At 40.3% G+C, this 16,723-nt stretch overlaps 1 protein-coding gene across 2 annotated transcripts in view; it reads right to left on the bottom strand.

Annotated features, from left to right (window-relative positions):
* Nucleotides 1-16,723, bottom strand: part of Gsk3b (glycogen synthase kinase 3 beta) — a 147,697-nt gene that overhangs the window by 62,459 nt on the left and 68,515 nt on the right. For both annotated transcript variants that reach the window (XM_005344973.3, XM_005344974.2), the window contains exon 3: nucleotides 11,127-11,210. In XM_005344973.3, the coding sequence (XP_005345030.1) occupies nucleotides 11,127-11,210 (84 nt within the window). The remainder of the gene's footprint in view (nucleotides 1-11,126; nucleotides 11,211-16,723) is intronic.

Genomic DNA, 16,723 nt, shown 5'->3' with positions numbered 1-16,723 from the left:
AAAGGGAAGGAAGGCATTGCAGTTTGAATGAGCAATGTCCCCACAGGCTTGAGTGTTTGAACACTTGGTCTCCAGCTGTGGCACAGTTTAGTAAAGTTATGGAACCTTTAGGAGGCGGAGTGCTGGTGGAGAAAGTACCTTCACCAGAAGTAGAGATGGAGGCTAAGTAGCCTAAGCCCAGTTTCTGGTCTCTCACTGGGTGGAGATAAAATGCAATCCCTTTTCTTCCTACGTATCAGACAGCCACCTAGTGCCAACACTTTCCTGGGCATCGTGGACAGCTTCCCCTTCAGAACTGAAGTCAAAACAAACTGTTTCTCCACTGTGTTGTTTCTGCTAGGGTACTCTACAACAGCACAGAAAATAAACTAAACACAAGGTAAGCATCTAACAAAAAACCAAAACCAAACAAACAAAAGACAAACATCTAAAACTAAGTATCAAAATTACCAAAACTTTCTTATGGGAAGAAATTAACTTACAAGTAAACCTTGAAGGAAGGAGCAGCTCTAAGACATTAAGAAAGGGCAAATCCCAAAACCCAGGAGCCAGAGAGAATCTCTGAGTATCTGAGGGTTAGCCTTATACTCATTTCTCTACATAGCTAGAGAAACCTGTCTCAAAAGGGGTGGAGGAAGACAATTTGATTACATACAAATACAAAAATTATGCTTAGAACCAAAGCAAAACACACAAACCATGCCCCTGCCCCAAATGATCATTTTGAGGAAAGGGATCCCTACTACACATGACAAAGAACCAAATAATTCATTTTTATTTAATGGATTGACTTACAGACAATAAGAAACACTAACATCAAAACTGAAGAAAAATGCTCAGTTTCACCCATCCTTCCAGTAACAAAATAAAGATATAATTTTTCACTTCTCAAAGAAAAATTCAATTTGAGGAAGTTAGGAACTAGAAAAGGTCCCTTTCGAATCTGCATGGCTACATGCCTGCTAAGTCTAACCACGGAGCCCTGTGAGAAGTCAGCGAGTTAATGCACTCGAGCAAAAATGAAGCTACACAGAAGCAGCTGGGACTTACCAACGCTATTTCTTGGACCCATCCACTAAAACTATTGTGTACCTGTGTGTGGTCCCTCATGTATGGGCAAGCTGATGTATTTATGAGGAGCAAGGAATTAAGAATAATCCATACGCCTTATGTCTTAGCTTTCTGCCACTGGCATAAGCCTACCATCAAAGCAACTTGAGGAGAGATGAGCAGGTTTCGGTTTACAACTCTCAGGTCACACTCCATCACTGGGAGAAGTCAGGGCAGAACTCAAGGCAGGGAACAGGAGGAAGACTGCTAACTGGCTGGCTAAGTTTTTCTCATACACTCCAGGACCAGGGTTGCACCACATGCAATGGACTGGCCCTCCTACAGCAACCGAACCCCCTGAGAGACTGGACCTCTCATAGTGCAGGCTAGCCTTGAACCCTCAAGCTTAGACCAGGATGTCTTTGGACTCCTCCTCTTTCTGCCTCGGCCATCTAAATGCTAAGGCTACAGATGAGTGCTATCATGTACTTTAGTGTTTATACCTTGATATTTATACAATATCAACAAAATGAAAATGTAAGAATCCAAACCGGATAGTAGAAAAGGAATGAAGACCTTAGAGATGAGTGTATATCTAAGACCACATGTATAAAATCTTAGGGATCCTATTGCTTTGATAAAACACCAACACTAAAAGCAACGGGGCGTGTGTGTGTGGGGGGTGTATTTCCGCTTACAACTCCAAAGGTTGCACTCCACTGCTGTGGAAGTCAGGGCAGGACTCAAAAGTCAGAGCCTGATGCAGAGACCATGGAGAGATGCAGCTTCTTCTGCCTGCTTTCTGTACAGCAAATGACTCCTTGCCCAGGTCTGGAACTGCCCACAGTGGGCTAGGCCCTCCCACAAACACTAATTAAGAAATGCCTCACAGACTTGCCTACAGGCATTTTCTCAATGGAAACTCTCTTCCCAAATGACTCCAGCTTGTGTCAAGCTGACATAAAATTAACCAATACATATGGTTATAACTATAAAAAAAGAGTAAATTCTGATCACACTAGACTGACTTTCCCAGTCACAAAGCTTACAACACTGTCACATTTCTAGAGGCACAGTTACAGCTAAATATTCTATAAAGAAGAAAAATCTTGGAAATACTTTACAGATCATAACACATTAAAAGAAAATGTCCATATCATCTTCATTGATAATTTAAAATATTTTGGTATGTTTTATAATGTGTTAGTATAGGCTTCTAATTTATTGTGCCTGCTGTTTTAAAATGATGGCAGCCACGATATCACTGTAGTACAGCCTGGAGCCACCACAGCCGGAAGCATCTATTTGTTCATCTTTTATACCCAGCAAAGCAATTTCTCAAATAGGACAAGAGTACAGTGTAGAAGGAAGTCTAGGAGTCAGGAAGGGACAGGAAGGACAGAAGACTTCTGGGACAGCAGATTTTGTATCTCAGGAGATTTTGTTCCTCACATATAAACACCTAACTGGTAAAATAATTTAGTATATAGAAACTGATCTAAGGGCATACATCAAAAGAAAAAAAAAGTTAAATTCTGATAAACCTTGGTAAGACAGCTAGGACTGGCTGTGACAGCAGAGCCACAATGCACTGCTGACTGGATAAAGCACTATAAATCCAGCGTAGTGGCAAGAGCAGGCCTCAGAGCATCAGTTATGGATAAAAGGGTCAATTCACCAAGATGTAACAGTTCCACATGTATGTACAAGCAAAGGACACAGCCACAAACATAGAAAGGAACTGCTGGAAACTGTAATATACCACCCGTCATAACGAACAGAACTCGAACGCTGCAGACCAAGTGCATTGAACACGTCACCCTACACAGCAATTCACATTCTTCCCAAGCAGGTGTGGGGCATTACACAGGACAGACCACAGTAAGCCACAAAACGGTGTTCACTAAGTTGAAAAGGAGAGAAATCTTATGAAATACCTTCTCCAGCCACAATGGATAGTAGCCATCAAAGACAGAAGAAGGGTTGGCGAGATGGCTCAGCTGGTAAGGAAGGGGCTTGCCACCAAGTCTGATGACCTGAGTTCAATCCTGGAACACACGGCGGAAGGAGAGAACTGACTCCCACAGTTGTTCTCTGACCTCTACACTCAGGCTGTGTTACACGCACACACACACACACACACACACACACACACACACACACACACACACACACACACACCTCTCACACACTCACCACCCCACCCTACCCCATCTTGAGACTTATGGAAAAAAAAACTAAATGTAAATCAATTTTAAATATTTAAGTAGAGATAAATAAAATAGAGAATCAACAACTACAGAATGAACAAACGGAAAGTGGGTTGGGGGAGAGGATGGTGTGCACGCATGTGCGTGTGTGGGGGCCAGAGGACAGCCTCAGGTGTCATTCCTTAGGAGCCATTTGCAGGTTTCTCGCTGGCCTGGAACTTATCTAGAGTCCAGTCTAACTGGCCAGGGAACCTCAAGAACCCATCTGCGTGTGCCCAACTACAGATGTGTCACTACGTAAATGTGGATTGGGGGACTAACTCAGGTCCTTGCAAGCACTCCCTAGTCTAAGCTTTATTTTACTGTTTTTCCTAATTGGAAAAATTAAAACAGCTAAAGTAACAAAGAAAAAAAGAAAAGAGTAACTAAAAATTAAAAACAAGCAAATAAATAAATAATGACCAGGCAGTGGTGGCTCACACCTTTAATCCCAGCACTCGGGAGGCAGAGGCAGGCAAATCTCTGAGTTCAAGGCCAGCCTGGTCTACAGAGTGAGTTCCAGATGGGGAAACCCTGCCTGGAAAAACCCCAACCCCTACCCCTAAAAGAAAGTTATGGCAAACTATGAATTTAATGCGATCAAATAAGATAGTCTGCATGAAACGGAGCACTTCTCTTAAAGCATAAAAATTACTAAATTAACTCAAGATCAAGTAATAAACTTCTAACACAAGATTAAATAATTGAAGACCTCCCAACAAAATAAATTTCAGGACCAGATGAGTTCAACAGTAAATTCCGAAAACCGTCTGTAGAAGAAATTAACAACAGCACAAAACTCTTTTTCTAAAAGCAAAAGAGGAAGCTGAGTGTAGTATCATGTACCTGTAGCACGCTACAGTAGGCGAGGCAGGAGACCATTTAGCCCGTGGGTTTTGAGACCAGGAAAACTCTAGCTCAAAAGAAGGAAAGGGAGAAAAGTTTAAATACAGAAGAGAACAGAGCATTTCTTAGCTCAATGAGGTCAATATATCCTAATACCAAAGTCCAGGTTTAAAACAAATAAAGAAGACAAAAACAGAACAACAGCAACAAACCACAAGAAAACTATAAACCAGTATTCTCTATATAAATGCAAAATTCCTCAACAAAATATAAGAAAAATAATGTCCAAATTTAAAGTATTATATACCATAACCAATTGGGATTACCTTGGGAATTCAAAAGTGATTCAACATAAGAAAATCAATGTAATATGCCATTAGTGGTAAACAGGATCATCACAACTATCACAAAAGTTATTTAATAAAACTAATCTCTGCTTCAAGATAACATTAATAGTTATGGTAGTTATACAACATTGCAAATGTAACTCATGTTCTTAAATTATACACTTAAAGGACCAGTGCAATGGCTCAGCATGGAACTGCATGCAGACACGCCTGACAACCTGTGTCCAATCCTGGAGAATCACACATGAGAGAAGAGACCATCAGTTCCTACAGTGCACCTCCACACATGCGCCACGGCATCCCTACACCCAATACACACAATAAATAAATGTAATAAAAACAATTTTTAAATGATAGCAAATTTTGTTACATGCATTTTTAAGGCATCATAGTGGATGGGGAGACGCACAATTATTTCTATTTGTTGATAATAAGCAATTACAAATTTTATAATTGCAAAAAATCTACTTAAAAGATACTGGAAATGAAGTTTAGTAAGGGTACAATGACTATCTCAAAAAACAAAAAGAAAACAATTACTTTAAAAATAACATAAAATGGGGATAAGAGAGAGATTCTCAGTGGTTAAGAGCATTTGCTGCTCTTGCTGAGGACCCACAAGGCGGTTCTCAAGCATCCATGATAACTCAGCCCAGATGATACGACACCGTCTTCTACTGACTGACTGCCTTTGGCACAAGGCAACGATGTATTGCACATACATACACATAGGTAAAAGCACTCACATGCATAATATTAAATAAATCTTTAAAAACAATATAAAAATAGCCAGGCAGTGGTGGTACATGCCTTTAATCATAGCACTCAGGAGGTAAGAGGCAGGCAGATCTCTGTGAGTTCGAGGTTAGCCTGATGTACAAAGCCAAGTTCTAGGACAGCCAGGGCTGTTACACAGAGAAAACCTGTCTTAAAAACAAACAAAAACCCTCCACCACCACCACCACCTGCTGCTGCTGTTACTACTATTACTAATACTACTAATAAAAATTCTAACTTCAAAGAATAAATACTATTATTTATGCTGAGGTATTTTAGCACTTGTGCACGCACGCGCGCACATGTGCCTGTGCCAGAAGGGGTGCTAACTGTCCTGATCTACCTTAACTCCCTTGGGGCAGGGTTTCTCACTAAGCCTTTCCAGCTAAGATGGCTGGCTCATAACTCCCAAGTTTCATCTGTTTCTAGCCCACAAATGCTGGGATTAGAGGCATGTATAGCCATGCCTGGTTTTTATGGACGCTGTGGTTATGCTTGGGTTCTCAAGCTTCCCGCACAGCAAGTACTCTTACCCACTGAACCATGTCCCCAGCATAACACTCGGGTTTTCTAAGACTATCTACAAGGCTTTCAACAAATCGCCTACAAAACTAAAACTGACTCAGGAATTAGAGTAAGTGCTGACGAAACAAAACTGAGTAAGATCTAGGAATGCTTTTGAGAATGATATAGTTAATTTAAAAAAAGGATCTAGTTTTAAAAATTATGGTAAAATATGAGAAAATACCACTTAAAGGTATAAGCAGGATATGCTTGATGAACTGATATAAATGATGAGTACAGTAGAAACAGTGCAGAGAAGACATTCCGAAAAGCCTCCATAGAAAGAGAAACGATCACACGTGGAGAGAACGTGCAAGACTAGAATACAGGTGCCTTGTCAGAGGCGAGACAAGTACAGTCACAGGACGGAAATCCAAAGACCTGGGGCTGAAGAGCGGGATCAACAGGCAAGAGCACATGCTGCTCCTACAGTCTGGTTCCCAGCATCCACAAGGCAGCTTATAATCATCCCTACATCAGTTCCAGGGGAATCCAACAGCCACTGCTGACCTCTGCAGGCACGGTCTAGACACGAATCTCATACATACACACAGACAAAACTCCTATACATAAAAAGTAAATAAATGTAAGAAATAAAGAGAATGTCCTCTATGTTCAGAGGTCTAAGAAATCTGGAGTTTCCCTTTTAAACAAGAAAAGTGATGCAATCAGAAAGCTACCTGCTGAAATTTTACACTGGAACAGTTGAAATTTCCATCTCCAATGATCACTGATCACAATACTTTTGCTAAGAGTAGACACTGAATTCTCAACACAATGATCTATATAACCCTTTTCATCTAATAATAGTAAATCTAAGATAACTATGAGTTACATATGTTTTGAAAGATTGCTTATGTTAGGGACAGAAAAGAACATAATAAAAAAATAGAAATCCAATGAGTTTTCAGATGCTACATGTAAAGTCTAATAAAGCTAAAAGCAGTGGAATCCAGTAAGAACTTTGCACATTTTAGCTATTATCATCATTTCTGCTATCACAACTATTACTGCCGCTACAATCTGCCCTTGTTCAACAATCACTACTAAGCTATTTTAAATATTACATTTCTATTGCACAGTTTCTGAGGAAATCCACATCCTATGCTGAATAATATGGCATCTTTCATATTCTGGATTCAGACTCCCTACGTTTACTTCCAAATTCCATTTAGTAGCTGCGTCAATCTGAGGTAATTTACTCAGAGACTATTATCTCAGTGTAGTTTGCATCTGTAGCACTAAGATAACACCAGCATCCTTCACAGAGGGCACCATGCAGTTTGAACTATGAATTATAGGGGAAAGGCCCAGGATACCACCTAATGACAGCAAGTATTTTAGGTGTTCACACTATGACTAAATGTAGCAATTTGATAATAATAAGTTAACATGTGGGGTCCAACACAGTCCAGTATTATTGGTAATGGAAAAACAATAATGTTCCTTACAAGCCCCAACTGTTAAGAAGCAGCAGATAGACTTAACAAAAGTGAGTAATCTGCCGACAGTAGTGGTGCTACTCTGTGGCAGAAATGCAGGGCTAACAACACTTCCTGCTACGAAGCAGGTTATCTAGTTCATTCCCAAAAGGATTATATAATTAATTTTCAGAATGGATTTTTGTTACATACCCACAGCCAGTGGAAGACAAACATTTAAGCTTAGCCTAACTCTGTCCAACCTCACCGCCACATGACTTCCTAAAAGTGAGAAAGAAACCACTTGACATCCTTCTACCTACAGAGTCTCCTCTACAAGCAGAGAAACCTCTTCTCTTCAACTAAACAACCTATGACATCAAATTCTTTTGCATGCAAGATGACAAGAGAAAACAATTTATATAGAACCCAGAACTCCTACAGAGACAAAATATGGCTTTATGTTCATTCTACCCCAACTCACAAAGATCTGTAGAGTAAGCTCTAGCTAAGGTCAGGCATACAGCTGTTTCCACATAAAACTACTTTGTTTTCCATTTGTCTATCAGAATTTATACAGTCCAGGGGTCTAGAGACATAGTTCAGCAAAAGAAGCACCAGCTGCTCTTCAGAGGACCCAGATTTGGTTCCAGCAGCGACATGGTCACTCACAATCTTCTGTAACTCCCACTCCAGGTGTTATCATGCCCACTTCTGGCCTCCCAGGGCAATGCATGCACATGGTGTACAGACATATACAGATAAAAACACTCACAGACATAAAATAAAAATAAATCCTCAAATCTGGTCATTAAAAATATTTGAATCCTTTTAAACTCTATTCAGATTTTAAATGCACTTACAGACAAAAATTAAGGTGTGGGGTTAGTAACAACTCGAAAGTTAAAAACAATGAAAAAGGTCAAGAGTAATGATAATACAGCTCAAGGAAACAAAATATAACTCCACAAATTATGACATAATAGAGCAAGATGTAATGAGATAGATGTTTAATAAGGTTCAATGTAACTAAGTATACAACATGTAAGGGTAGAATATTAAAACTGAAGTCAAAAGAAAGGACAGTGCCAGAAAGGTTTGTTTTGATAATTTTCCAAAAATGGAGTGATAAAAAGTCCAGAGTAGGTGCTGGAAAGATGATACAGTGGTCAAGAGCACTGTCTGCTCCTCCAGAGAATAAAGTTTGGCTCCTAGCACTCACAACCAGGTCTAACTTCAGTTCCAGATATCTGACGCCCTCTTCTGGCCTCCACAAGCACTGCACAGACACAGCACACATACACAGGCAGGAAAAACACCCATATACATAAAATATATATACACTCTTAAAACCATTTTTAAGCCCAGAGTATTAGGATACAAAGAAAGAATAAAAAAATATGCAAGCCAGATAGGGAATCTTCATAAAGATTTAGAGTTGGAAATGGGGGAAGAACATCCAATATAGGTAAAGATCTAACAAAAGTCTAGAGGCAGAGAGAGAGAGAGAGAGAGAGAGAGAGAGAGAGAGAGAGAGAGAGAGAGAGAGAGAGAACAGAAAGAAGAGGAACAAAGAGATAAGAGGAAATAAATCTAGAGAGAGACGACAAATAAATCTAACCTCAAGTCTAGAATCTGGAGCTGGAAACTACTCCAAACCAAGAAGTATCTTTTTATTTTACTCTGAAAAAATTAAGAGTGCTCAAATTTGAGATATGTGATGTTAAAAATTACTTTTCTTATTTGACACAGATTTACTCTTCCTCTAATAAACTTGGTAGAGACCTTTCAGAATTTATAAGAATGATTATGTTAAACAGAAAACTGAAGGCAGGAGCAAAGAGGGGGAATCTCCCTCTGAGGTACTCAGACAATAGCCAGTCAGCTTTCAATAGAGATGATGGTCCCTCCACCAAACCAAAACCCGAACAGCCGTACAGTACCTTGTAAGCCTCCCTCTCTGCCCTTTAATTTTGTAAAAGTTAAATTTGTTAACATTTACAAAGCATTAAAATGTCTGGTACATGGGAACTATGCTTATTTAAGTAATTAATACACAATGTTTAGGGAATTTTTAAGGAGGCATTTGCAAATGAATCTATATGTTATCTAGTAGATCATGAAACAAATAATTCTGACCTTTACTTTCCTCTCTGGGGAATTATAATGTCTAGCATTTAATAATAAAAAAGTCATGAGGATGCAAAATTCCATTATAAAAAGCTGTGGACAAAGCAGATGCTCTCTAATCTTATTTGGGAAGGGACAGGAAAAAAGTAAAGATACGCCAAAATAAACAGTGATGGCAGTTTGCTAGGTTAAGACAAAGGAAAAATAAGTGGGTATATCAACCAATTGGCTTTAGAAATAAAAGAATTCCAAATACTTATAAGAGTTTACAATTCCTAATATTAGTAGATGGATCTTAAAAGCAAAATGAACTAAGAAACAAGTGTTATTAGATAAAATTGCTAATCATGGATGTTAGGCCATTTGTTATGACAATTAATTATAGATCTGTAGACATGGACATTACAAACATGGATCAAGTATCTTCTTGCGTTATAGGTTTGAGGAGAGACACCTCAAATTTCTAAGGAGACCTAAATACAGTTTTGTGAAAAATCATTAAATTATGATTACACTAGAAATGTTCTGTAAAGTCAAAAGGCAACATTGGCTTAATAACATCAGATATTACAAGCATAAAATATGAAGTCCAAAATATCAAGACTAATTTAAAAAAAAATCAGGTTGTTTGCTTGCATTACATTGTTGCTCGCCTTGCTTCTTCACTTCAAGGGGGGCGGCACTAGAGACTGAAAGTGGAGAGGACAGTGAAAGGCAGCAAGAAAGAGACTAGTAAGTACCCCAGATCTCCTGAGGAGACCAGAGGAAGAAGAGGGTGGGGTTGCTTCTGTTGCTTTCAGAGAATTAAATGCTAGCACAAACAGTGACTATTTGCATCGAGTTTCACAGTTCTGGCCCTGGCTAAGCGAAGTCCTCCACCCCTACTTCTCTTCCTCTTCTCATCAACGTAAGAGCATAATTTTCCTTCCTCTACTAAGCAGATGAACTATCAGAGATTCATAAGCACATAAGGAACACAGAAATATCAGTAAAAGATATAAATGTGTGTGAGAACTGAAGACATGTTTACTTTAAAGTAGAAAATCCTTTCCCCTCCATTTTTAAGGGGGTTTAGGGTTTTGGCATGCATGGGCAGCCCGTTTTATGGCAGTTCTCCAGTAGTTCCCATCCTGAGCAGTCCTAGATGCTTGGGCTATTGTCACACCCAAGGTTCCATAATGATGATGGGAATGATTAGGGTTGGGGACTGGGCTGCCTCTATAGCACTGGATGACCTCTCTCTCAATGTTTCAAATGCTGAGGTTATAGACATATGCTACTGCAGTGAGATCAGAAAATTTGCTTTCTTTTTAAATTGTGGTGTGTGTGTGTACATTCATGTGTGCCTATGTGAGGAGGCCAGCTCTATTATTATTCCCCTGAGACAAGAAGTTCTCTCACTGAACCTCAAATCTGTCTGTCTCCACCCCCCCACAGAGCTGGACTGTAGGTGCAAGCAGCCATGTCAAGCTTTATCTGTGGGCTCTAGAGACTTGAACTAAGGTCCTCATGCTGGTGCGACAGGAGCTGCTAAGCTGTGTCCCAGCAACCCCAGGAAGATTCCTTAAAGTTCATTTTCTCATCAGCTATTTCATATTATAAGCCATAATACCCTAGACTGTTTCTTCAGTTCAGAATCACTGTGGTTTGTGCTCTGAATTCTTCTAATCAATCAGCAAAGCGATTTGTTGGAGGGATGGAGGGGTTATTTCTAGAGTCAGTTCACACTTTTTCACACCTACCTTCTCACCACTTGAGTAGAAGAAATACCGCAATCGGACTATGTTACAATGATCTAGCTTTCTCATGATCTGGAGCTCTCGGTTCTGCAAAAAAAGCATATGCAATAATTAAGATTAACAGCTACTCATCATAATGACCAAGATACTTCTAAAATAACATTAAGCACAGAAACAGGCTCTGAATATGTTGTTAAAATGTATGGCAAACCAGGCACCCAGTGGCACACAACTGTAATCTCAATTCTCCTGAGGTGGAGGCAAGAAGACCATGAGTTCAAGGCCAATTGGGATACTCTACCTACAAAATAAAAAGGAGGGAAAAGAGAAGTACCAGTGTCAGACAATGAGTCATCTGCCATTACTCATCAGTAGAACAAATGCAGAAATTAAGGTCTGGATTTCACTCCAATATTACAGGACCACAAAATTCCCTAAATGATCTCTGATAGGCGGTTTTTATAAGTATCAGGCAAATCAATGTTCAGTGAAGTCTCGTGTCTGAAATGTACTCGGCAGACAACTGCTACCATTCTCATGCTCTTCACTAGCTGAGTGTTGATGCACCACCTCCACAGGGAGGGAGCACTGCTGGCATTCTCATGCTCTCAGTAAGGTGCTCTTCACTAGCTGAGTATTGATACACCACCTCCCCAGGGAGGGAGCACTGCTGCCATTCTCGTGCTCTCACTAGCTGAGTGTTGATGCACCACCTCCCCAGGGAGGGAGCACTGCTGGCATTCTCGTGCTCTCACTAGCTGAGTGTTGATACACCACCTCCCCAGGGAGGGAGCACTGCTCCACAGGGAGGGAGCACTGCTGTCTACAAGTGCAGCACATTTATTCTGTGCCACACACTGTTCAATATTATGGACAAAGAAATAAACAAAACTACTCTCAAAAAATTTAAGGGTCTACGGTGTATGAGCTCATGTTTTACCTCTGGGTTATGGCTAACCCAAAGGGAATTTTAAAATATGGAAATTTAATAAGCATAAGCTGACTCAGTGGATGATAGATTTCTAGACAAACATACACCTGGTTTTCAATGTCCAGCTTCCAGGAAAAGCCCCATGGGACCCTGCATGCCTATAATCTCAGATCTTATGAGTAGAGGCAGGCAGATCCTAGACGCTTACTGGCCAGTCAGCCTAACCTACACACTTAGTATTTCAGGTTCATGAGAGACCCTGAGCTGCGAGAGCACATTCTGCTCCTTCAGCCAATAACCTTAAGATACCAGCCCACTGGGACGTGGTCTCTTATACTTTAAAAAAGGAGCAAAACCATGCTGGCTCCCGTTGAGACGGTTGAGATGGCTAGACTCTCTGTTTCCTGTTTGTGACAAGAGGACTGTTGTTTGGGACGGTGATCTGTAAGTTTTTTCCCTTAAAAAAAAATAACCCTTCTTATTATCCATAATTCTCAACTGGTGTGGGACTGTTTTGCGGCTTCATCTGGTGCCCAACGTTTGGTTTTAGAACCCCAGGCTCTACTGCTGTCACCAGCTCAGAGTGCTCCCAGCTCAGCGCAAGTCCTCCCTTAGTAGGCCACGGCCTGTGCGAGGAGCCAACAAGAAAAGGGAGAATGGTAAAGACACTCAAGGTTTTCTCCAGTCTCTCTCCCCTCTATTCACTCGCTTCTCCCCCTCCACACACACACCCCACAAACACCCATGATATTTAAGTCCTCTTTATTTGGGCAGTAGTTTTAATCAAAGGTACAATTATCTGTCACCCGAGTGGTCAATTTAGCGGCTTTCTGAGCTCAATGAGTCTAGAAAAATGTGTGTAGGAACTGACAAGTGAAGTGGGTTTTTGTTTTGTTTTGAATTTATATTTTTTAAAATTTCTTTTGGGGGTGGATGCTACAGCGGTGAGGGACATACAGGGACTAGGAAACGAGCAGAATTAGGGTATAGGACATAAAATTACCAAAGAATCAATTAAAAATTGTTAAAATGTCAAATTTACGAGCTATAGATAATAGATATTTTAGATCAAGGTGTGAGGTGGAACTTTGTAGGAACACACAGGGACTCCTGTCCATCAATGTGACTTAGGAGACGAACCTCTAGCCCACCTGTAATTCATGATCATGATCAGGCGGGAAGACCCCGCCCTGAAGTCCATGGCACTGCTCCCTGGGCTTGTGCCCTAGACTGAAAAGAGGGCAAACGCTAGCTTAACACTACCATTACCATTCTCTGCTTCCAGGCTGTGGGTGAAATATGTCACCCCTTCCACAAGGACTTGCCAGTCAAGATGGACTGTACACGTGAACTTTAAGTCAAAGGAAACTCTCCCTGAAGCTGCTCTTGTCAGAGTATTTTATTACAAAACACGAACTGTAACGAAGACATATTTGAAGCTGTTAGCAAACAACACAGCAGTTATGAAGAACCTTGGAAGGGATAGGCTTGGATGTTCCAGAAAGAGCTAGAAAGATAAGATGGTGGCATCATTGAGAGTATGAGAGTAGGGGGAAGTAAGTTCAAAGAGAGAGAGTAGGGGGCAAAGAGGAATAAAGTCTCTTCAACCATGGTGAGAAATTCAATTTAAATGTAATCAAAGTCAATAGAGATTTTGACAGGTGAAGTTATGAGCTGACATAACCATCCCAAAAGAGTGTTCTAAAAATTGAACTGAATATGTTTGAATAATGGGGGGCAGGAGGAATCTTGAAAAAGAAAGGAAGGAATAATGGAATTTTAAGTGAAGAAAGAAAAGAATTTACCTTGGAGCCATGAAGGAGCTTTTTTAAAAAGTCCTCATTTTTATTAAAGGGTGTTAAGGGATTAAGACAGAAGCAGAAAACTGGCAATACGGCTAATGGAAGGTGCTGGTTTCAGAACAGCAATGATGACACAGACTGATGGGGTGGAATTAAAGCACATGTAGGAGGCACAGGATATTAAGGATGAGAAAGTTTCAGTGGAGCTCCAGCTATGGAAGGTCAGGAAACCCACTCTCCCCAAACACCTGCAAACTGCTTTCCTGGAGACCCAGAGTAACCTCGAGGAAAATGCGAGCAACTCAATGTGTTGTCCAACTCACACATACACTATGTACCAAAACAAGAAACCTTTATAACTACAAACATAACCTCTCATGAATAACATAACTTATTAACTGTGCCAGGAAATTAATTTTTAACACAGAACTAAAAAGCTAATTACTATGAAAAAAACTCTATAGACTACAATCAGGTAAGAGATTAATAAAATAAAAAAAAATACTCTCACACAGGTTTTAAAAAATCCACCTCCAGGTCTGGAGCAATGGCTCAGTGGTTAAGAGCACAGAATCCTGATTCAATTCCCAGAACCTACATGGTAGTTTATATGTAACGCCAGTTCCAGAATATCGAACGCGCTCTTCTGGCCTCCATGGGCCCTAGGCAGACATTTAAACAGCAAAATGTGCACATAAAATACAAAAATAATTTTTTTAATCCAATTCCAAAGGCTGGAAAGAAGGCACAGTGGTTAGGATGCTTGATGACCTTGCACAGGACCCAGGTTTGGGTTCCAGCATCTATAAGGTAGCGCCCAACAGTTCCAGGGAATTTAGCAATTCAGCACCCTCTTCTTGCCTTCATGGGCACTAAATGGGCACATATTAATGCAGGCAAAACACTCATAATACACAGAAAATAAAAATAAATTAATCTTTTTAAAAAATCAGACTCTAGAGTTTCCATAGTATAAAAACTATTCTATTTAAATTGTAAAGGCATATAAATAACAGGAAAAATTGATATTTGTGCTAAAAAAAAAAACCCTAACAGACTGGTTCTGAACAAATGCATTCAGCAATGAATATAAAGCAGCTATTCTAATCATAATGTACACATGTATTCACTTTCTTTAATTTCATCAAAAAATAAAATACAAGCCATAACATAATACACTGCATAAAACAGTAATGGCACAAAAGAAGGGAAGTGAGGCTATATTTGAGCTGTATTTTACTGGAATAAAGGCAGCATTAAGCTGAAACAGACTGTCATAAATTGAAGTGCTGAGTGTAATCCCCAGAACAACCACTAAAGATTTGAGCTTGAGAGTTTACTTGTGGCATATCTGCAAGGGGTTTGAGAGATGGCAGGGAGTGGCAAGGCCCGAATGAATGCTGACAGCACCATTCCATGGGCTAGGCTCCTAGACTGTCTGATGAGCATAAGGAAAGCAGCACCAGTGTCCATCTCTTTCTGCTTCTGACTAAGGCACATGTGCCCAGCCACCACCACACCTAAAACAGCTCTTGCCCCATATTTTCCCACCACAATGGACTACACCCTCAAACTATAAGCTAAAATAAACCCATTCTCTCTCTCTTTGCCCCCAGATATTTAGTCAGAGCAATGAAAAAACTAACACGGTGCACTAAAAGTTTCCATTTGGATTGGGATAGGGAAGGAAAGGAGTTCTCAGGAGGCCCCGCCCATCCTTAAGGGCTGAAGGAAGAACTGTCACTTTCTTCTGTGCCGCTAATGATCTCTGCCCATGCTCCATTGAAATCTTCCACACGTGCTCATGTCGGCAATCGTAACTAAATGCAGTGGGTAACACACACGACATGACAGGAAGAGCTGGACCTGCTGTGGAAAAGGAGGGTTACAGAAGAAGGGAGGGATGAGTACCGGGGTGGGGGTGGGGGGGAAGACTTACTAGACTTTATTACATACACGTAGGAAACTGTCAAAAATAAGGAAAATGCATTTGTTAAAGACAAAGAAGCCAGGAAGTTCTAGAAGGGAGGGACAAACCAACGTGAGATAGAAACCACGAGATGGTACCAGTAACTCCTTATGAGATTACATAAATTATGAATGAATTAAGTACATGACCAAAAAGGCAGAGATTGCCAAACTGGAGATTTTATTAGCTTTTGAGACAGGGTTTCTCTGTGTAACCCTGGCTGTCCTAGAACTCGCTCTGTAAGCCAGGGCATGCCCCACCACCACGAGACTAAAGCTGGGTATTTTTAAGATGTAAATATACTTCTATCTATAGGAGATACAGTTTAAACTGAAACACACAGATCATTTCAAAGCAAAAGAAATACCAAACAAACTATCCCCCACAGGACACTTGTGGATATTGTAATCTAGAAGAGGGAGACCTGTTTTCCTGCCAGTGCCAACTCACTCTGTAATGACTTCTCCTTACCCAAACAACCACCCACACATTAAAATGTGTGCTCTACCTTAGACCTAAATTTTGCTTCGCATACCAGAGTGGCAATGCTACCTGCTCACAACAGAGACCACTGATCACACTATTACTCGAATGACCCGAACCTTCCTGCTACACACACCTAACGAAACACAACCCCCACTTCCTTCACCAGCTTCAGGCCATCCTCAGCTGTTTCAGCACACAGACTCTTCTTATAGTATTTAAAAAATATTTTCATGTTTATTGTATTTCTGGATGTATTCTTACAACTACAGGTCACTGGTGTTATAGAAAATAAAGTATCCCAAAGCTTACAGAATTCAGGTATTATCTGTAATGACCAACATACACCCTGCCTTAGCAACTATCTAAAAACTCCATCCATTTGAATGCAAAATTCAAGAAGTCCTTGTTTTTT

The sequence above is a fragment of the Microtus ochrogaster genome, chromosome 2, assembly GCF_000317375.1.
Source record: "Microtus ochrogaster isolate Prairie Vole_2 chromosome 2, MicOch1.0, whole genome shotgun sequence".
In the NCBI taxonomy this organism is placed as follows: domain Eukaryota; kingdom Metazoa; phylum Chordata; class Mammalia; order Rodentia; family Cricetidae; genus Microtus; species Microtus ochrogaster.
The sequence above is the reverse complement of the archived record's forward strand: the minus strand, read 5'-3'. Positions and strand labels throughout refer to the sequence as shown.